The 22,539-nt window shown below is 48.0% G+C and overlaps 1 protein-coding gene across 1 annotated transcript in view; it reads left to right on the top strand.

Moving 5' to 3' along the window:
• Positions 1–22,539, top strand: part of IMMP2L (inner mitochondrial membrane peptidase subunit 2) — a 142,728-nt gene that overhangs the window by 107,549 nt on the left and 12,640 nt on the right. Inside the window, exon 5 of the mRNA XM_081957468.1 lies at positions 15,088–15,190. Within this exon, the coding sequence (XP_081813594.1) occupies positions 15,088–15,190 (103 nt within the window). The remainder of the gene's footprint in view (positions 1–15,087; positions 15,191–22,539) is intronic.

The raw sequence follows: 22,539 nt of genomic DNA, 5'->3' as shown, positions 1-22,539 counted from the left end.
TAAACAAAGATATATACCAGAACTGTATAAACAGGAGGGCCTGCCACACATTGCAGCCCTGGTATGAATTGGCAGCGGATGTGGAAATTGATTTAGCCTGAGACAAGTACCGTGATGACAGTGAAAAAGAGAATGCTACCTCCCCCCCAAAAACCCTCCAAAGTGCTCGAAAAGGAGGGAAAAGTTGGTCTACTATCATGCCCGAGCCATCGTCTGTTTCCGTTCCGGGAAGGAGGGGCACATAGCAGCAAACTGCCGACCAAGATGAGACCAAAACCATCTGCTGGGGGAGAGAGAAAACCAGACAAACAGCCCGGGGAAAAAATGGACACCACCATGAACGGGGTGGAGCCGACTGCGTAGTTACATCCCACTCCAAGGGAGGAGGAACTATCCTCCTCATTGGTGGAAAGTGAAACCGAATCTGATGACAAACTTCTGGTAAGTTCCCGATCGGGCCCCATGACTATCCCAGTAGAACTAAAAGTGCCCTCTACTGGAGCGCAAGAAAAAATGCTGGCCCTCTTAGATTCGGGATGCACACGTGGCATCGTTAGCCCTGAGGTGGTGGAAAAGCTGAAATTGAAAACTTTAAAAGTCCCCATTGCTTTTTGCCAGCTGCACGGGTCAATAGCTGGGGGGAGCCCTGCCCATTTTGTAACTGAGCCAATAGACATGTGGGAACTCACCAAGAGACTATAAGTTTTATTGATGCCCCAGGAATGGATCAGCCTCTCATACTAGGATTACCTTGGTTACGGAAGTGGAACCCACGCATCAATTGGCGGAAAGGGTGGTTGCGCATCCGATCCGCAACACCTCCTGAGGGTGAGGGGGGGCTCCAAAGCCCATTAACGCTAAACCTAACCTAACGCTAACCTAGCGGCCACAGGACAAGAAAGAATTGAGGGGGAGGAGAAAATCCCAAAAGAATATTGGGACCTAAAGGATGTTTTCAGTGAGAAATCCTCTGATAAATTACCCTCTCACCGTGCAACAGATTGCAGTATTGATATCCTCCCAGGGGTGAAACTTCCAAACCCCCAAATCTACTCAATGACCCCCCGTGAAATGGATGAATTACGGAAGTTTATTGATAAAAATTTACAAAGGCGATTTATTGAACCTGCCAGGCCCCAAGTGGCTGCTCCAGTGTTGTTTAGAGAGAAAAAAGATGGCTCCCTTCACCTGTGTGAACTATAAGAACTTGAATGCAGTGTCTGTACATAATGTTTACCCCCCCCCCCTTTGATGAAGGACATGTTGGCCCATTTGGGTAAAGGGAAGATTTTCAGGAGGGAAGCCAGTGCCACACGAACAGGTGAGTCCAGGAGGGAAGTGAGCGGAGTGGGGGGGGAGAGGGAACAAGCTATTCCAGTAGAGGGTTGTTTTATTACAACGGTCGCGGGGAGGGGGGGATGCGAGGACAAGAGAAGATCACAAGGTCGGTTGGGAGACCGTGGCTGCTGGCTACGCCCGGTCGTTTGTACCAACCCCCGCAACCTAGGTGGTCGGGATCTACAGAGACAGGGCCTGCGGCTGATGCTTTGCAATGTAAGGTCCATGTCCAACAAGGCCCCCCTCATTAATGAGTTGATCTCTGAGGGGGAGCTGGACCTTGCAGGAATAACAGAGACCTGGTTGGGTCACGAGGGTGGTTTACCCCTCGTGGAAATGTGCCCACCAGGTTTCCATGCATTTCATCAGCCTCGGGCCCTGGGTAAGGGTGGAGGGGTGGCGGTGGTTATACGGGATGGTCTAGAGCCGAGGGAGTTCACTGTTTCTCAGATACCCGGGTGTGAGTCAGTTGGTGTGAAATGGGGCCCAGGAAGGCAGTGGGGTCTGCTGATTGTATACTTGGCTCCTCGCTATACGTCAGCAGCCCTGCCCGAGCTCCTCGAGCTGATCTCGGAGACGGCGGTGGAGATCCCCAAACTTTTGGTTATGGGGGATTTCAACCTGCCGTCGACAGGAGCAGCATCCGAGGTGGCTCGGGAGTTCATGGCTTCCATGACAGCCATGGGCCTGACCCAACTAATTCAGGGTCCCACACATGAAGGTGGCCACACACTGGACCTTGTTTTTGTATCTGAGCAGTGGACGAGTGATCTGGGAATAGGGGACTTAGACATTACTCCCCTGTCATGGTCAGATCACTCTTGTCTCCGGCTAGACTTCCCTGGCGCTACCCCCCACCGCGAGGAGGCGGAACCAGTCTGTCCAAGCTGGTACCGCCCCAAGCACCTGATGGAACCAGTTAGGTTCCAGTCGGAGCTTGGGCCGCTACCTGTAGCCCTGACCCGCGCTCAGTCGGAGGACCTAGTGGCCGCCTGGAATAGGGCGACGGCTGGGGCCTTGGACCGGGTTGCGCCTTTGCGACCTCTCCTATGGCAGCGACCCACCCGGGCTCCTTGGTATACCGAGGAGCTGAGGGTGATGAAGCGCCAGAGGAGACGTCTAGAGAGCAGGTGGAGGTCCTCACGCTCCGAGTCTGACCAAACACAGGTAAGAGCCTATTTACGGACTTACCTTGTGGCATTGAGAGCGGCCAAACGTAGACATTGTGCCACTCTTATTGCGTCTGCGGATAACCGCCCTGCCACCCTGTTTAGGGTCACCCGCTCCCTCTTGGTGCAAGAGACGCGGGGAGCACCCTTACAGGGTAGAGCAGAGGAGCTTGGAGAATATCTGCAGACCAAAGTCGCTCAGATCCGGAGCGGATGGACCCCCTCCAGTGGTCTGGACGGGCCGTCAGCAGTGAGTCTTGTGAGTCCACTCTGGGAGGAGTTTGACTCTGTTGCCCCCGAGGATTTAGACAGGTTGCGTGGAAGGCTGCGACCCACCACATGTTCATTGGACCCGTGTCCCTCCTGGCTGGTACTGGCATCCTGGGAGGTGACACGAGGCTGGCTTCTGGGCCTGGTGAACGCCTCGTTGGGTGAGGGATCCTTACCTACCGCCTTGAAAGAGGCGGTGGTGAGGCCCTTACTCAAGAGGCCTTCACTCGACCCAATGGAGCTAGCTAATTATCGTCCAGTCTCCAACCTCCCTTTTTTGGCGAAGGTTGTTGAGAATGTGGTGGCGCAGCAGTTTCCACGTCACCTCAATGAATCCGATTATCTAGACCCACGCCAGTCCGGCTTCCGACCCGGGCACAGCACGGAGACAGCCTTGGTCGCGTTGGTTGATGATCTCTGGAGGGCCAGAGATAGAGGCTGTTCCTCTATCCTGGTCCTATTAGATCTCTCAGCGGCTTTTGATACCATCGACCATGGTATCCTTCTGCGCCGGCTGGAGGGGATGGGAGTCGGAGGCACTGTGTTACGGTGGTTCGACTCTCCGGTCGGATGCAATATGTGTTGACGGGGGCAGAGATCGACCCCGAGGCCACTCTCTTGTGGGGTGCCGCAGGGGTCCGTCCTCTCGCCCCTTCTGTTCAATGCATATGTGAAGCTGCTGGGCGAGATCATCCGTGCTTTTGGGGTTGAATGCCATCTGTACGCTGATGATACTCAGCTGTACATTTCAACCCCAAACCACCCCAACGAGGCTGTCGCAGTGATGTCCCGGTGTTTTGAAGCCGTCGGGGTCTGGATGGGGGACAACAGACTCAAACTCAACCCCTCCAAGACTGAGTGGCTGTGGCTTCCGGCACCTCGGTTCAGCCAGCTGACCCCATCGCTGGCCATAGGGGACGAGCTACTGCCCCCTGTGGAACGGGCGCGCAATTTGGGCGTCCTCCTAGATGCCCGGCTGTCAATGGATGACCATGTGGCGGCCGTGGCAAGGGGGGCGTTCCAACAGGTTCGCCTGGTGCGCCAATTGCGCCCCCTACTGGACCGGGATGCCCTACGCACAGTCACTCATGCGCTGGTGACGTCTCGCCTAGACTACTGTAATGCTCTCTACATGGGGCTTCCCTTGGGACGCGCCCGGAGACTGCAGCTAGTCCAGAAAGCGGCCGCGCGGGTTATTATGGGGAGGTCTAGATTCTCCCACGTAACACCGCTCCTGCGCGAGCTGCACTGGCTACCTGTGGTTTTTCGGGTGCGTTTCAAGGTCCTGATTACTATCTTTAAAGCGCTCCATGGCTCAGGACCTAGTTACTTGCGGGATCGCATCCTCCCACATACATCCCTGCGGCCAATCCGCTCTCACAGGGAGGGCCTTCTCCACAGGTAGCCAGTGCAGCCCACGCAGGAGAGGTGTTACATGGGAGTATCTAGTGACTCCCGCAATTGTCCGCGCGGCCGCATTCTGAACCAACTGCAGCCTTCGGGTGCATCTCAAGGGGAGCCCCATGTAGAGAGCATTACAGTAATCCAGTCGGGACGTCACAAGCACATGGGTGCAGAGGCCGTTCCGGTCCAATAGGGGACGCAATTGGCGCATCAGGTGAACCTGGTGAAACTCCCCCCTTGCCACGGCCGTCACATGGTCATCCATTGACAGCCGGGCATCCAGGAGGACGCCCAAATTGCGTACCCGATCCACGGGGGCCAGCTGTTCTCCCCCAATGGCCAGTGATGGGAGCAACTGGTTGAACCGGGGTGCCGGTAGCCACAGCCACTCCGTCTTGGACGGGTTGAGCTTGAGTCTGTTACTTCCCATCCAGATCCGTACGGCTTCTAGACACCGGGACATCACTTCGACGGCATCGTTGGGGTGGTTCGGGGTAGAGATGTACAGCTGAGTGTCGTCAGCGTACAGATGGTAATCCACCCTGAACCCACGAATGATCTCGCCCAGCGGCTTCATGTATGTGTTGAACAGGAGAGGCGAGAGGACCGACCCCTGCGGCACCCCACAAGTGAGAGGTCTCAGGGTCGACATCTGCCCCCCTGTCAACACACATTGCGCTCGGCCAGAGAGGTAGGAAGAGAACCACCGCAAAACGGTGCCCCTCACCCCCAACCCCTCCAGACGATGCAATAGGATACCATGGTCGATGGTATCAAAAGCCGCTGAGAGGTCTAATAGGACTAAGATGGAGGAACAACCCCCATCTCTGCCCCTCCAGAGATCATCCACCAATGCAACGAAAGCCGTCTCCGTGCTATGACCGGGCCAGAAGCCGGACTGGCGCGGGTCCAGATAATCAATTTCCTCCAAGTGATGTGGGAACTGTTGCACCACCACACTCTCTACAACCTTCGCCAGGAAGCAAAGGTTGGTTGCTTTTTAATATCTATATTCCTCCACTTAATAAGAATAATGTGATTAACAAGATTTGGGACAGCATAGAAGATTTTATTCTTGGCTGTTCGCCAAATTCCCCAAAGCTGCAATAATTATAGGGGGGGACTTAAACGCTAGAATGGGACCAAATGATCAAGCATTATTTCATCATTTTAAGATTCACTATGATGAAAATGTAACAGGATAATCTTTGCATTCCAGACAATTTAAAGATCCTAAAGCTACTCAGGCAGGTTTGTGTGTAAGACAAATGACTGTACGTTTGGATCTTTGTATCTTTAATGGGTCCCCATGGGGTGACTTTCCAGCAGAATGTACTTAACGGGGAGCAGGAAGAAAATCCACAGTTGATTACTGGATAATATCATATGACCTCCTGAAGTTCTTACAGAAGATGGAGGTAGACTCGCGACTGGAAAGCGATCATAATACAGTACTCCTTACTCTCACATTGCACCAGAAATCTCTAAGCGCAGGCACATCCCATCTACCCAGGTTAGAGACTCAAAATACCCAGGTAAAAATTAAATGGAACGAGAAAAACACTGAGGAAGTTACCAAATGGATGTTAGCCCCTGAAACCATAGAGCTACGTACATCTCTATTAAGAAATAAGTGTGGAGGATCTTACCTAGAGGGGTTTGAATCCTTAATTTTAAATTTGAATTCGGTTCTCAGTAACGGATCACTAGCTCACTCCAAAAGGCCGGTTTCAAAGAACAAAAAATGGTTCAATAGAGATTGCGTGCAATCTAAAAAGGATATATAATAAGTAATACAAGAAAATTTGGCTTGCAATTCAAATGTTAGATTATCATCCTCATAAATTGGGATGGCGTCAAACTGATATGCCTTTTGCATTTTGACTTTGTGATTTAAACTGTTCTGCACATTAGAAAAAAATATTTGAACGTTAGTACATGTTAATTAGTGCATATGAAGAGAACATTAGAATCATGCTAAGCAATCCATCTTGTTTGACCATTCATATTCTGTTTATGTATAGAGCAGCGGTCCCCAAACTTTCCAGGTTTATGAACTGGTGGCAAGGTGGGAGAGGGGAAGGTTCCATGTAAGCAGGGGGCAAGCACTCTCATGTGCACAGCTCAATTTGTGCAAGTGGAGTTGTGCATGGTTGCCTGCTGCATGCATGGTCCGAGAATTGGGGATCCTTAGTATAGAGTATTTTTTTTTAAAAAAAAACAAAGTTTTATTGGTTTTTTAAAAATTTTACAGAGAAAAAGGTAATGGAAAGGTACAAATTTTGGCGGTTGCAATGTGCGGTAGGTGCCCCCTCCCTCCATATTCAAAGTATACATTTACAGAAAATTCCATTACTAAATAGTAACATATAGTCAGCATGTAAATTCAATTAATAATTTCAGTCAATTTATGTCAAGCAAATTTTCTTATTCATTTTTGTGATCTGAGTTTTCTCGGTGTCACCCCATCTCCCCCCGCTGGCAGAGCTCCGGCCCCTCCCGTGTCCTGTGTATCTGGTGTAGGATCATCTGGTTTTTCTAAGAGAGCTTTGTTTTTTTCCATAAAGGCCTGTGCCTCTATGGGTGTATTAATTCTAACTCTTGTGTCCTCCCAGAATACTAACATACCTTCAGGCATCAGGCATCTGAACCACACCCCCTTCTGGTATAGTTTCTTCGCTAGCTGCGAATAACTTTTTCTTTTTCCCCTCACTTTCTTGGGGATCTGTTTCAGAATGGTTATTTGCCTGTCCTGGTATTTCAAATCTTGCCCCCTTTGTGTACTCAGAATTTCATCTCTTGTACTTTTTCTGAGAAATTTAATGTGTACCTCCCTGGGTACGTTATGTGTTCTAGCATAAGCTGAGTTCACTCTATAAACCAAATCTATTTTCCACCCCATCTGTTGTTTCTCTCTCTGGATGTATTCAGCCAAAATACTTGTCATAATGTCCCTTATATCTTCATCATCTGCTTCCACCACATTTTGAAATCTAAGATAAAAGGACATTCTCTCAAATTCTATTTTCATCTGTTGGGTATCAAGTTCTTTGTTCCCCTTCTGCACCCCCTCCATTCCCTCCCTCATCTCAGCCGTCCCACCCTCCAAGAGATCCAGTCTCTGTGAGTTTTTATTTATTTGGGCCTGGTTCTCTTTGATTTCTTCTTTCATCTCCGTTAGTTGTTTTTTTATTTCCTCTTGTCCCTGTAGAAGTTGCTGGAACATTTGTTGAAACTCAGTCGCTGTAGTTTAAGGTTGCATCAAAGCTGTTATCGTTGATTGTGTACTAGGACTGGACGTTGCAGATGTCGGGGCAGAAGCAGCAAAGCCAGGTTTTCCAGGAGGTGGTTTTTTAGGAGACATTGTTTGTGAAATAAAGAGTTCAGTCAGTACAGAGAATAATCAGTCAGAGGGATAGAACAGCCAGGAGAGTCCAGGAGATAGAAGGTCCAGGCAGGAGAGGATTTTTCTAATCACCCTGACAATAGAGTAAAGTTTTTCACTCCAGGGAGTTCAAAAGGTAGCAATCCACAAGAGATTTGTCTGAGTAGCACGGAGACAAAGACCCGAAGCCTGAAGTTTTAAAGATGGAGTCAGGTTTCACAGTTCATAAAGACAGCGGAAGTGTGCCATCTTGCCCTGCCAGCTTCGGGTTTGGAGGCATAACAAAGTTTTCAAAGTTTCCAAAACTTTCCAGATCATCATTCCATTATAGAATTAAGTTCAAAATTCACCATTAATAGGAGCGTGACATCCTTAGTCGGCTCTCCCCCCTCCTCCTTCCCTTGGGGCTGAGAGCAAAATTGTTTCAAGCCGCCTGTCCGAGGGGGGGGGAAGTCCCCCTCCCTCCAGCCGTGCTTCTCCAGCCAAGTCGAAAGTAAAGTTTAAGCTGCTGGCAATTTTTCCGGATTAATAAAGGGGATGAGAGGGAGTTGTCACCGCACTGCACCGCAGCTGCGTCCTTCTGCTTGTTGTTTTCTTCCGTCAGCCTTGCAGCGAAGACGCCGGAGCGTCCCCCATCATGCTCCCTGGTGCCTAGAGCGAGGCGGGCCCCCCCAGCTGCCGCCGATCCAGGGGATCCCCCATGGTGCCGTTATTCCGGCAGGAGCCTCTACGGGGCATCCTGTGCCCCCCAAGGAGTGGGGAGCCCACCAGGAAAGCGCGGGGTGAGCAAAGCTTGCCCGTCGCCGTCAGCCGCCGGAACCGGAAGCCAGTATAGAGTATTATTTATACAGAATTAGTGCATTATTCAGTGGTGAAATTCAAAAATTTTCCCTACCGGTTCTGTGGACGTGGCTTGGTGGGCACAGCTTGATGGTCATATGACTGGGCGGGCATGGCTTGGTGGTCATGTGACTGGGTAGGTGGTTATGGCCAAGTCAACCTCACTTCTTTGCCCTTATGACTACAAAAAGAAGCTATACCAATTATTTCATGCATTTAATACTTAAGTAAGAATAAATGAAGTACACACAGCAATAGAATAGGTATGCAAATACTTACATAAGAACAAAAAAAGTGCTGTCTTCAAGGTCACTTCTTTGCACCAATGATGATAATGCTCTACAAAAAGAAGATATACCATAATATACAAATGTGTTCTGACCCCCCTCCGTCCGGTAATTAACGCTGACACAGGTTTAGCTGTCTGCAACACTTTATTGACAGTCCTCTAATCTTGTTGGCTGAAAGCCCAAACACGACTCACAGACAGGATGTTGGCAGCAACCCAGGCTCCAACAGATACCAACAAGAACTTCTCCAGCTGGTTACAAACAGACACACAAGGCAGATCAGACAAAGAGTTCTCCAGATTAATATGAACGGTTGTGTCCTGAGAAAACCTCCTCCCAACGTCCCTTCTTATATATGCTCTTGAGAAGGGCCACGCCACAACCACCTGAGCTTCATTATCTCTTAGGAGCTTGTCTCCGGAGCAACTGTTGCCTTCGTTTCTCCACCCTTCTTAATCTTGCATCAGGGACAAACCCCCTTTGATCTTCCCCACTGCTCCATGCCTCAGGCGCCTCCTGGTGGCCAACCAGCTTCTCTAGTCCCTGCTCTGTGTTTGAACCCTGCCCAGGGTCTTCCACCTCCTCCATAGCCGACTCATAGGGTTCGTCGCTATCTGAGTCGCTCAGCAGCTGCAAAGGATCCTGCTGAGTCACAACATTATCCCTCACCGCAGGGCCCTTCCCCCGGGTCTGACGCTCAGGGTGCGGCCTTGAGGGATATTGTGCATGATGGGCCTGCACCAAAGCAGCGGCATGTACATCTGTCGCATCAGTCCAAGTCCCCCCGTCCGACCCATTGTCCTTCCAGTCCACCAAGTACTGGAAACGTCCTTTTAGCCACCTCGAGTCTCGGATCCGGACCGCTTTGTGCGGTTGTTGCATCTCTACCTCACGCGCTGATGGCTGGGGCCGAGATGGTTGGCGGAAAGGACAAGCTGACCGCTCAGGGATCAGGAGCGATTGATGGAACACCGGGTGCACTCACATCGAGTGTGGCAGGTCAGGCGATAGGCCACCGGGTTGATGATGGCCTCCACGGGGAACGGCCCAAGATACCGGTGGTCTAACCTCTTAGCTGGCCGGTGGGAGGGAAGATGCCGTGTGGACAGCCACATGCGATCTCCCACAGCCAACTCCATCAACGCACACCAAAACCTATCCACTACTCTCTTGTAGTCCTCCTTCGCTTGATTCAGATAATGGCGCACCACTTGGTGGACCGCCTGGAGTGATTACAGCAGCAAAGCAGAGGCTTACATCCTCACTTGGTTGTTTTCAATTCCGAGTACTCCCTTTTGGCCTACAGGGGGCACCAGCGGTTTTCATACAACTAATAAATGAAGTTTTGCATGACCACCTATACAAAGGCGTGATAGTCTATCTTGATGACATCCTTATTTACACTCAGTGACATGCGGTGAGGTTTATGGCTGGTGAGGCTGGTGACGTCATCAGGAAGGCGGCGAATGGGACCACGTGTTCAGGAGGCTGAGGCAGCCTCAGCCTCCTGCACACATGGTCCCATTCCCCGCCTTCCTGAGTCAACATGAAGGGGACCGCGGAGCGCAAGCCAGCAGAGCGCGCTCCGCGGTCCCCTTCATGTTGACTCAGGAAGGCAGGGAATCGGACCACGTGTGCCTTTTCCCTTTTTTTTCATGATGAGACCAGTGAGGCTCTGCCTCCCCTTCCTCCCCTGACCGCACGTCCCTGTTTACACTGATACCTCAATCTTGAAATGCTTCCATTCTTTGGAAGCACCACTGAACACCACTTACTATTGTGAATTCATGTTTCTCACAGTACTTGCAACCTAATTGCTTATTTGAAACTTCCAGTCCCTCATGCTTTTCTTGAAAGTTTCTCAACTGTTGCAAAGTCCAGCAGTCAGGAAGATTAATTTCAATTTCAGACTCGGGAGACTCAATGCTTGACAGCATGCTTTCTCCAAGCTCAAGTGGTTGAAGTGGTGGTGCTTGTGATGCTTGGGATGGTTTTGGATCTTCCAAGGCCAATTCTGATTTTTGTGCCAGTTTTGGTTTCTTGGCAAAGAAACTGGCCAAAGTCTGTTGCCCTTTCATCCTTCCTGTTAAAGCAGCGTTTCTCAACCTTCCTAATGCTGTGACCCTTTAATGCAGTTCCTCATGTTGTGGTGACCCCCAACCATTAAAAAAATCGGTGGGGTTCAGCTTGGCCACCCAATAAATTAAATAAGTGCCTCAACTTTGCCGGTCAGTTGGAACTCTCCAAGCCCCTTTTGGACAGCTCTTTGTCCCCCGTTACTTAAAGCATGACTCCCTCCGGGAAGTAATTATAGTTCCACACCACGTTTTCTTCTTCCAACACTTGCACATGCCTTGCGCCGCAACTTTGCACTGCAAGTTTAAGAGCAGGCTCCCGGCTCTAAGTGGAAAGAGTGCCTTTCTTTTAAAAAGAAAAAAAGGAAAGAAAAAACAAAACAGCCGCCATTCCTAATTTTCTCTCTCTCTCTCTTTTCCACCTCTTCCCCCACCCTGGCGTTCACAAGTGGGTGTTTTTTTTCTCCCTGTCTTTCACCCTCTCCTAATACTGTACTTGAGGTGTCTCGGCAGAAGCAGCATGCCCACTACTAAAAAATCTTGAAGATACACACACAGAAACCCACTTAAAAATGAAAATGTCCATGTCACCAAGCAAAACTGGTAATAATAATTTTAAAAATATATTCGTCCAAAGAACTCGTAATTAGAGGGATCAAGAGTTTTTTCTATGATTGTTCAGCGGCTGCCAGGGAGTTAGCTGGGCTCATGCAACCGAGTAGCATTAATAACCGGATGTCTTCCCAATAGGAAAAACAGTGACTGGTGCAGTAAATGTATAGAGTCCCGTCTTGCTTGCCTGTAGATGCACAGCCCCCCAAAAAGGAAAGAGACATGTACAAACCGGGACTACAGACTTGGCCTCTTCCCCCACCCCACTACACACATTTTCCTTGCTGAGCTTAGAGCGGCGCTCAATTCCGCCTCTTCGGGCTTTACCCTTCCTCAGCTCTTTTCTAAGCCAATCATAAGCTGTATCCAACATTCCATCATGCCAAAACCCCACCCCTCGGCTCCGATTGGCTTGGAATCCAATAACCGTGTGCAATGAGAAGCTCCAAATCTGACCTCATTCCAATTTACACAAACTTTTTAAAGGGGTCAGAAGTGCAACTGAGATTTCTCCCCCCCTCCCCTCCCCACACATAGACTCCCTATTTTTTTTACTTTTGCATTTCTCCTCCTACTTCCCTGTGTATTTGTGGGTGTGTGCAAGCACGCGTTTGCGCGCGCGCGAGAGAGAGAGCGACACAGCATGCTTAGAGTCTAAAGAGTTAAAGAGTTCTGATGGTCTTAGGCGATCCCTGTGAAAAGGTCGTTCGACCCCCAATGAGCCACAGGTTGAGAACCACTGTGTTAAAGGCTACTGCTACAAAGAAAAAAAGGTGCTTTGTAAGCTGAGGACTAGTGTTAATGGAAGGGATCTCTGTTTTCACCCAACAATGTACAGTCTTTTCAGGATGTGACTGGGGTCCAACAAGCAGGAACTTCACAGAGTCACAGAGAGCTCAAAAACCAACTATCACACTTTACACAAAAATAACACAAAAGCTGCACAACTGACTCACACACAATACAATACAATACAATACAATAGCAGAGTTGGAAGGGACCTTGGAGAGACCTACCCCCTGCCTAGGCAGGAAACCCTATACCAGTGATGGCGAACCTATGGTACGCATGCCACAGGTGGCACGCGGAGCCATTTGACAGGGTATGCGAGGCGCTGCCCTGTCAGCTGGCCAGTGCGCATGCGCGCGCTGGCCAGCTGAGTTCACCATTTTAAAAGCCATTTTTCGCCCTCCCCAGGCTCCAGAGGCTTTATAGGAGACTGGGGAGGGCGAAAAGAGCCCCCCGCCCCCCGGAGGCCCTCCGGAGGCTTCAGGGACCGTCCGGAGGCTTCTCTGAAGTCTTCTGAACGCTTAAAACTAGGCTTACTTTTGGAGTAGGTCATATTTTTGGGAAAACATGGTATATACAGGACAAATAGCTTAGGCATATCTTCATTGAGTGTGTTGCCTAATTATGTAGTCCTTTTCTTGAAAAATAAAGGAAGGAGGAAGGACAGTATATATCTCTGAGAGAGATGGGTAGTTCTGAAATGTAAAATAAATAAATAAGCATGGTCCTTTTGTCAATTTCAGTGTCTTCTCTTTCTTCTTTCCAATCCATTCTTAATGTGCGAATTTCTGGCTGAGTGATAGCTTGTTATAATTTCAGCCAAACACAAACCAAGTGGTGTGGTTCATATATGCCAACCAAATAACTTTGAAAATACAACATAATTTTATTAGTGTGCAAATAATAAAATAGTATACACTGGACTCCAAGTAAAGTATGACACTTTGTTGAGTAGCTCTGGGTTGGTCAGGCAGAAGCATAGCTTATATTCCTTTGCTTTACAGTACTACAAAGGAAAGACAAGGAATAAAGTAGACACAATGTAAATTACTACATGATGTTGGATTTTTGATAAACCCATCTGGGTAATCTTATTGTTATTTATCTCTTCCTACCATGTCCGTATGGCAGTTATACTATTTCTGTGAAGTGGTCAGTTAATATAAAGTTTTGTTTTACTGGGCCACAGGTTCCTATCTGATTCCTCTCCCTGCCACCACTCATAGCTCAATTAAGTTTGCTGTGAATGTTTTCTTGCAAAGACACTTTAAACAGTACACGTGTGTGGGGGGGGGGGAGGTTCTCATATATTTTGTAGTGAATTAAGCTCACATATGTACAAGAGTTGTACCTTTTACCAATAACCTCCTTAGACGGCCTTTTCAATTTCATCAGATATTATGAATCTTTTATTTCTAACTGCAAAAGAATGCAAACCACAGTTAGGATCTTCAACTGTACATTTATTCCCATGAGCTTAGAACATTGGTTTATGTTGTGGCCCAGCAGGAGCCGGTGGAGCGGCCACCAGACTCCGACAGCGAGGGTCCCTATGAGTCGGCTGTGGAGGATGTGGAGGACCCTGGGCAGGGTCTGACTCCAAGCAGGGATCGGAGAGTCTGGTCGGCCACCAGGAGGCGCCTGAGACATGGAGCAGCGGTGAAAGCGAAAGGAAGGGGGCTCCTGATGTCATGCCTTGGAGCAGTGGGGAGGAGTCACGGGACAGTGAGTCAGACATCAGCAGTGAGTTATTAGATGCTCGTTACCGATGCGCTAACAGATGTAAGGAGCAATTGCACAGTTACAGGAGGTAATTGCTCTCAGCTGCTGATAATTAGACTCCTCTCCAGACTATAAAAGGACTGCTTGTGCACACACATTTTGCAGAAGTCAATGCATGAACTAATGTGGGAGAACAGTCTTGTGAGCGTGGCAGGCTGGATTGCTGCCAGTGCTATCAGTGCCGAGTTTGTTATGAAGACTTATTTGTGTTGGATTGCTGCCAAGGACCTGTTCTGTCTGTAAATAAATCTGGTACCTTATCTATGGCTCGGTGTGTGTGTGTGTGTGTGTGTGTGTGTGTGTGTGTGTGTGTTGGTGGGGGGGTCAGAACAGGTTTGTATACAACTTTCCCCAGTTTTTAAAAACTAGAGTTATCAAAGCACCTGTTTCTATACTAACTTATAAAATTGGGATTTATACAGGTAGTCCTACCGAAACCCCTCCCTCTTTGAAAAATGGACATGCAGAGGATTTGGGAGGCTTGCAAAATGCTCCTGAGGGCTGGGGAGGGCAAAAAAAGCAAACAACAGGCCATTCCCCCCCCACCCAGCCCTTAGGAGCACTCTATAAGCCTCCCAAAACCTCTGCATCCCCCCCTTTTTTTTTTACAAAAAATGGGCCTTATTTGCTTGTGTTTGCCCCCTCCCCAGGCCCCAGGAGCACTCTACAAACCTCCCAAAACTCTGCATGCCCCCCTTTTTTTGCAAAAACCGAGGCATGCAGAGGATTTGGGAGGCCGGTAGAGTGCAAAAACCTTTTTTTAAAAAATTTACCTCTTCAAAATCATGGTGCGTCTTATACTCCGGTGCATCTTATAGTCTGAAAAATATGGTAGTTAATGGCAAAGAACACAATCTATGGAGGAACCTGCATCCTATATTTTCAGAAATACAAATGAGAGTTTTCAAGTCGGCATGATTGTATTTGAAAACTGAATATTTTTTGGGGGGGTGGAGAGGGTTGAGAGAAATTAAGGGGCTACTTTGATATTTATGATTTTATTATTTTTTTTAAAAAAAAGAGAACAGCATGCAAAAAATAAAGGATCAATACATATTAAGATTGTAGCCAAAGTGTTGACTTTTTGTTTTGCTTTTTTACACAACTAACTTTCCATTTCCATTTGCCTTTAGAACCATAGGCTATAAAAAGAAATATGTGAAAATTCCACATGGCCATATATGGGTAGAAGGTGATCATCATGGGCACAGCTTTGACAGCAATGCTTTTGGTCCGGTAAGAACATAATTATTGAACAAAACACTATGTTCATGTCATAAAATATATAATATTTTATTAGAGTATAACAATGCAATATACAATAATTTAAAAGAGTGCACCATTTAAGCTTCTTTATGAGTATTAAGAAAGATTGCTAGGAGCAGCTTCTCCCATAAGGGAGTTGTGGGAAACTTTTATTGACTGATATTTAAAAGGAAAGGAAAAGCCTTCTTTGATCTGAGTGTGACTCATAACTTCCTCTTCCAAACAAACATTTGCAATAACCATAGCTCCCCTTACATTTGGCAATTCCTACTTCCTTCCATTTGGCTATAATTAGTGCCTTAGGAAATTGTATATTCCTATTATGACATTTATTTAATGCCAACTGTGGACTAGGGGCCAAATAGGACACAGAAAAGCCAAGAGGTTTTTATAAAACACGTTAGACAGAAGACCCTTCTGTATCTTTTTTTTTTTTTTGAACAAAGTTTTATTGGTTTTTTTAGAAATTTACAGGGAAAAAGGTAGTGGAAAAAGTATACAAATTTTGGCAGTTGCGAAGTGCGGTAGGTGCCCCCTCCCTCCATACTCATAATATACATCTAGACAAAATCATTAGTACATAGTAGTATATAGTCAGCATATTAATTCAATTGGTAATTTCGATCAGTTTATGTCAAAAAGATTTTCTTGTTCATTTTTGTGATCTGAGCTTTCTTGGTATTGCCCCATCTCCCCCCGCCGACCGAGCTCCGGCCCCTCCCGTGTCCTGCGTGTCTGTTGTAGGATCATCTGGTTTTTCTAGGTGTGCTTTGTTTTTTTCCATAAAAGCCTGCGCCTCCGTGGGTGTATTAATTCTAACTCTTGTCTCCTCCCAGAATATTAGCATACCTTCAGGCATCAACCATCTGAACCACACCCCCTTCTGGTATAATTTATTCGCTAATTGCGAATAGCTTTTTCTTTTTTCCCTCACTTTCTTGGGGATCTGCTTCAGAATGGTTATTTCCCTATCTTGATATGTCAAGGCTTGCCCCCTTTGTGCACTCAGAATTTCATCTCTTGTACTCTTTCTGAGAAATTTAATGTGTACCTCCCTGGGTACGTTGTGTGTCCACGAGGGAGGCCACACGCTGGACCTTGTCTTTGTCTCTGGCCAGTGGACGAGTGATCTGGGAATAGGGGATCCAACTATTATTCCCCTGTCATGGTCAGATCACTCACTTCTCCGGCTGGACTTCCCCGGTGCTACCCCCCGCTGCGGGGAGGCGGAACCGGAAGGTATTAGATGGTTCCGCCCCAAGCGCCTGATGGAACCAGATAGGTTCCAGACAGAGCTTGGGCCACCTCCTGTGGACCTGACCCGCCACCGAGTGGAGGACCTGGTAGACGCATGGAATAGTGCGACTACCGGGGCCCTAGACCGGATGGCGCCTTTGCGGCCTCTCCTGCGGCGACGAACCACCCTGGCCCCTTGGTTTACCGAGGAGCTAAGGGTGATGAAACGCCACAAGAGACGCCTAGAGAGTCGGTGGAGATCCTCCCGTTCCGAATTTGACCGAGCACAGGCACGAGCCTATTTGAGGACGTACCTTGTGGCATTAAGAGCGGCCAAACGCCAATATTGTGCCGCCCTTATTGCGTCCGCAGATAACCGCCCTGCCGCCCTGTTTCGGGTGACTCGCTCCCTCTTGTTTGAGAGACCGCGGGAAGCCCCTTTACAGGGCAGAGCAGAGGAGTTTGGGAAATATCTACAGGACAAAGTCGCTCAAATCCGGATGGGATGGGCCCCTTTCAGTGGTCCAGCTGAGACGCCCGCGGTGAGTCTTGAGGGACCGCTTTGGGAGGAGTTTGACTCGGTTGCCATCGAGGATTTGGACAGGTTGCGTGGACGTCTGCGACCTACCACATGTTTATTGGACCCGTGTCCCTCCTGGCTTGTACTGGCATCCTGGGAGGTTACACGCGACTGGCTCCTGGGCCTAGTGAACGCTTCGTTGGGTGAGGGGCTCCTACCGACCGCCTTGAAAGAGGCGGTGGTGAGGCCCCTGCTCAAGAAGCCTTCCCTGGACCCAATGGACCTAGTCAATTATCGTCCAGTCTCCAACCTTCCTTTTTTAGCAAAGGTTGTAGAGAGTGTGGTAGCACAACAGTTCCCACGGCACCTGGAGGAGAATGATTATCTAGACCCGCGCCAGTCCGGCTTCCGACCCGGGCACAGCACGGAGACGGCCTTGGTCGCATTGGTTGATGATCTCTGGAGGGCCAGAGATAGGGGCTGTTCCTCTATCCTGGTCCTATTAGATCTCTCGGCGGCGTTCGATACCATCGACCATGGTATCCTGTTGCACTGGCTAGAGGGGTTGGGAGTCAGGGGCACCGTTCTACGGTGGTTTGGCTCCTACCTCTCTGACCGGACGCAACGTGTGTTGGCAGGGGAGCAGAGATCGACCCGGAGGCCACTCACATGTGGGGTGCCTCAGGGGTCGGTGCTCTCGCCCCTCCTGTTCAACACATACATGAAACCGCTGGGCGAGATCATCTGTGGTTTTGGGGTGGGATATCATCTGTATGCTGATGATACTCAGCTATACATTTCCACCCCGAACCACCCCAATGAGGCCGTCAAAATGATGTCCCGGTGTTTGGAGGCCGTACGGGTCTGGATGGATGACAACCGACTAAAACTCAACCCTTCCAAGATGGAGTGGCCGTGGCTTCCGGCCTCCCGGTTCAACCAGTTGCTTCCATCTCTGGCTATTGGGGGCGTGCAACTGGCCCCCATGGAACAGGTGCGCAATTTGGGCATCCTCCTAGATGCCCGGCTGTCCATGGATGACCATGTAACAGCCGTGGCAAGGGGGGCGTTCCATCAGGTTCGCCTGATGCGCCAATTGCGCCCCTTATTGGACCGGGATGCCCTACGCACAGTCACCCATGCGCTAGTGACGTCTCGCCTGGACTACTGCAATGCTCTCTACATGGGGCTTTCCTTGAGATGCACTCGGAGACTGCAGTTGGTCCAGAACGCGGCCCCGTGGGTGATTATGGGGAGGACTAGATACTCCCCTGTAACACCTCTCCTGCGCGAGCTGCACTGGCTTCCTGTAGTCTACCGAGTGCGTTTCAAGGTTTCGATTATGATCTTTAAAGCGCTTCATGGCACAGGGCCTAGTTACATGCAGGATCGCATCCTGCCCCATACATCCCTACGACCAATCCGCTCACACAGAGAGGGACTTCTTCGGGTGCCGTCCGCCAAACAGTGTCGGGGGGCGACACCCAGGAGCAGAGCCTTCTCTGTGATGGGCCCAGCCCTGTGGAATGACCTCCCCCGTGACATCAGGACTACTTCCGATCTCCGCTCCTTCCGTGTACAGCTGAAGACCCACCTCTTTCAATTATCTGGCCTGGCTCAACCGTAAATTTTTCTTACTCCTCCTGACAGTTCTTTTAAATCTTAAATTTTAAATTTTAAATTGTGTTTTACAATTGGGGTATTTTAATGGTGACTTTTAATTGTCCAATGTGATGTAATTTGTTACCTCCTCCGTGCATGTATGTTCTGTATATATGTATGTTTATGTGTTTGTATATGTTTTATATGCTCCCTTGTACGCCGCCCCGAGTCCTGTCTGGAAAGGGAGCGGCTAATAAATTTAAATTTATTATTATTATTATTAGCATAAGCTGAATTCACTCTGTAAACCAGGTCTATCTCCCACCCCATCTGTTGTTTTTCTTTCTGGATGTATTCAGCCAAAATACTTGTCATGATGTCCCTTATGTTTTCATCATCTGCCTCCATCACGTTTTGGAATCTAAGGTAAAAGGACATTCTCTCAAACTCTATTTTCATCTGTTGGGTATCAAGTTCTTTGTTTCCCTTCTGCACCCCTTCCACCCCCTCCCTTATCTCAGCCATCCCACCCTCCAAAAGATCCAGTCTCTTTGAGTTCTTATTAATTTGAGCCTGGTTCTCTTTAATTTCTTCTTTCATCTCCTTTAGTTGTTTCTTTATCTCCTCTTGTCCCTGTAAAAGTTGCTGGAACATTTGTTGAAACTCCGTCTCTGTACTTTTAGGTTGCATGAAAGCTGTCATCGTTGATTGTGTACTAGAACTGGAGGTTGCAGATGTCGGGGCAGAGGTGGCAAAGCCAGGCTTTCCAGGAGGTGGTCTTTTAGGAGACATTGTTTATGGAATAAAGAGTTCAGTCAGTGTAGAGAATGGTCAGTCAGAGTGGCAGAACAGCCAGAAGAGTCCAGGGGGCAGAGGGTCCAGGCAGAAGAGAGTTTCTCTAATCACCCTGGCAATAGAGCAGAGTTTTTCACTCCAGGGAGTGTAAAGGGTAGCAATCAACAAGAGATTTGTCTGAGTAGCACGGAGACAAAGACCGGAAGCCTGAAGTTTTAAAGGTGGAGTCAGGTTTCACAGTTCATAAAGACAACGGAAGTGTGCCATCTTGCCCTGCCAGCTTCGGGGTTTAGAGGCATAACAAAGTTTTCAAAGTTCAAAGTTCCCAAAGTTCCCAGATCATCAATATATTATGGGGTTAAGTCCGAGAAAATCACTTTTAGTAAGGGCATGACATCATTGGTTGGCTCTCCCCCCTCCTCCTTCCCCTGGGGCTGAGAGCAGAATTGTTCCAAGCCACCTGTCCAAAGGGGGGGGGGGAAACCCCTCCAGCCGCGCCTCTCCAAATCAGCCGAAAGGAAAAGATTTAAGCTGCTGGTAGTTTCTCCAAGTTGGTAAAGGGAATGGAAAGGAGTCTACGCCTCACCGCACCGCAGCCGCATCCTTCTGCTTGCTCATTCTCCGCACAGCCTCACAGCAAAGACGCCGGAGCGTCTCCCCATCATGCTCCCCAGTGCCTGGAGCGAGGCGGGGGGGCCCCCACCAGCCGCCGCCGATCCCGGGGATCCCCTGCGGTGCCGCCCCTCCGGCAGGAGCCTCTACAGGGCGTCCTGTGCCCCCCAAGGAGTGGGGAGCCCACCGGGGAAGCGCGGGGCGAGCAAAGCTTGCCCGTTGCCGTCAGCCGCCGGAACTGGAAGTCCAAGACCCTTCTGTATCTTAAGCCTGTCTTCTGGAGTGTTGGCTATTCCTGCCAGCTTGGTGTCATCTGCAAATTTGATGAGTTCCCCATTTATTCCCTCATCCAAATCATTGATGAAGATGTTGAAGAGTACTGGGCCTAAAACAGAGCCTTGGGGTACTCTACTGCACACTTTCCTCCATGTAGATGCAGTTCCATTGAGGACTACACATTGAGTGCGGTTGGTCAGCCAGTTATGAATCAATCTGGTGGTGATGCTGTCTAACCCACATTCTTCTACTTTATCTAGTAGTAGGTTATGGTCTACCTTATCAAATACCTTACCGAAGTCCAAGTAAACTATATCAATGGCATTCCTCTGGTCCACTAATTTTGTCACTTTGTCAAAGAATGCAATAAGATTAGTCTAGCATGATCTGTTTTTGACAAACCCATGTTGGCTTTTGGCTATTACTTTGTTTGCTTCTAGGTGTTCGCTAATTCGTTGCTTGATTATCCTTTCCAGAATCTTTCCTGGTATTGCTTTCCTGAAATTGAGGTCAGGCTGATAGGTCTATAGTTTCTTCGGTCTATTTTTTTTTCTTTTTTGAAGATGGAAACCACATCAGCTCCTTTCCAGTCCTCTGGCAGTTCCCCAGTACTTCAGGATTGCTGAAAGATATAGTTCAGTGTTCTGAGATCTCATCTGCCAGTTCCTTCAGAACCCTGGGGTGTAATCCGTCTGGTCCTGGTGATTTGAACTCGTCTAGGGTAGACAGGTGCTCACTTACCATTTTCTTCCCTATTTCAATTTGTGTTCCTAATCTGATTTTTGTGGTGCTGTTTTTGATGGGTTGGACTGTTTTATCCCTTTGTGTAAAGACAGATGCAAAAAATGAATTAAATAGTTCTGCTTTCTCCCTGTTGCTTGTTACCTTCTTGCCACTTTCTCCCAGCAATGGACCAATTGTTTCCTTAACTTTTTTCTTGTTTTTAACATGTTGGAAGAAGCTTTTTTGTTATTTTTTACTTTTTTGGCAAGCCTTTCTTCATTGTGAGCCTTAGCTTTCCTTACTTCATCTTTACAGGCTCGGGCTATTTGCTGATATTCTGCCTTAGTTATGTCCCCCTCTTTCCACTTTTTGTACTTATCTTTTTTGTCTTTTAATTTGTCAGAGAGTTCTTTATGCAGCCATGCTGGTTTCTTTTGGGAGCTGTTATTTTTCTTCTTCATTGGTATTGTGCTAGACTGGGCTTTTCTAATCTCATTTTTCAAAATTTCCCAAGCTTCTTGAGTTGTTTTCCCCTTGAGGATTCTCATCCATAGAATTCTTCCCAAGCTCTCTCTAAGTTTATTGAAATTAGCTCTCTTAAAGCCTAAGAGTCTAGTTTGACTTTGTTCTACTACTTGTGTTTGGTTAATGTTGAATTCCAATATTGCATGGTCACTTGCTCCCAGGGTTCCTATGGCTTCAACACCTTCCATCATTTTCTCTCTGTTAGTGAGAATTAAGTCCAATATGGCTGATCCCCTTGTTCCCTTCTCTACTTTTTGGGAAACAAAGTTGTCTGCTAGATTCATTAGAAACCTGTTGGATCTTCCACTTGGTGCAGAGTTTGTTTCCCAGTTGATGTCAGGGTAGTTAAAATCCCCCATTACTATTGTGGTGTGCTTCCTACATACCTTAGTTATCTGACTAGCAAAAAGTTCATCTACTTCCTCTGCTTGGTTGGGTGGCCTGTAGTATAGACCTATGGCAATGTCATCCCCCCACCAACCTTTAATATTGACCCAAATGCATTCAAGATAGTTCTAATCATTGCTGTGCTCTATTTCTGTAGAGATATAATTATTTCTTATATATAGTGCAACTCCTCCTCCTCTTTTATTTGGCCTATTTCTTTTAAATAGTCCTGGGGTAGTTGGGAATACTCCAGTAAATATTTTCACAATCTTTCTCATAATTATCTCCAGGCTTGTAGTTTTTCCTTTTATCAGAGAGGTGACACCCTCAACTTAAATTTCAGTATTACCACTCGGCAATTGTCATTTTAGTTATAAATCAATTATAAAAGGAGAATAGGTTTTATAGGCAAATAATTCCAGTCTTCTAGGCCCTAACCTGAATTTAAGGCATTCATGTCTCAATTGTCTTCTACATCACTTGTCCCACTAGATGCAACTAAAATTGATCACAGTAATTTTATTTGTATGATTTCCTGCGACTCTTCCCCCCACCCCCATATATAAAAAAAGTTTGGCATTTGAGGACCTAAGGGCTGATGGCACCATGTGCTCCAAATGTGTATTCCAAGTACCTTTTGCGT

This window comes from Natrix helvetica (assembly GCF_964273705.1).
Source record: "Natrix helvetica genome assembly, chromosome: 6".
NCBI classification, from domain to species: Eukaryota; Metazoa; Chordata; class Lepidosauria; order Squamata; family Natricidae; genus Natrix; species Natrix helvetica.
This window is presented reverse-complemented; position numbering and strand designations above follow the sequence as displayed.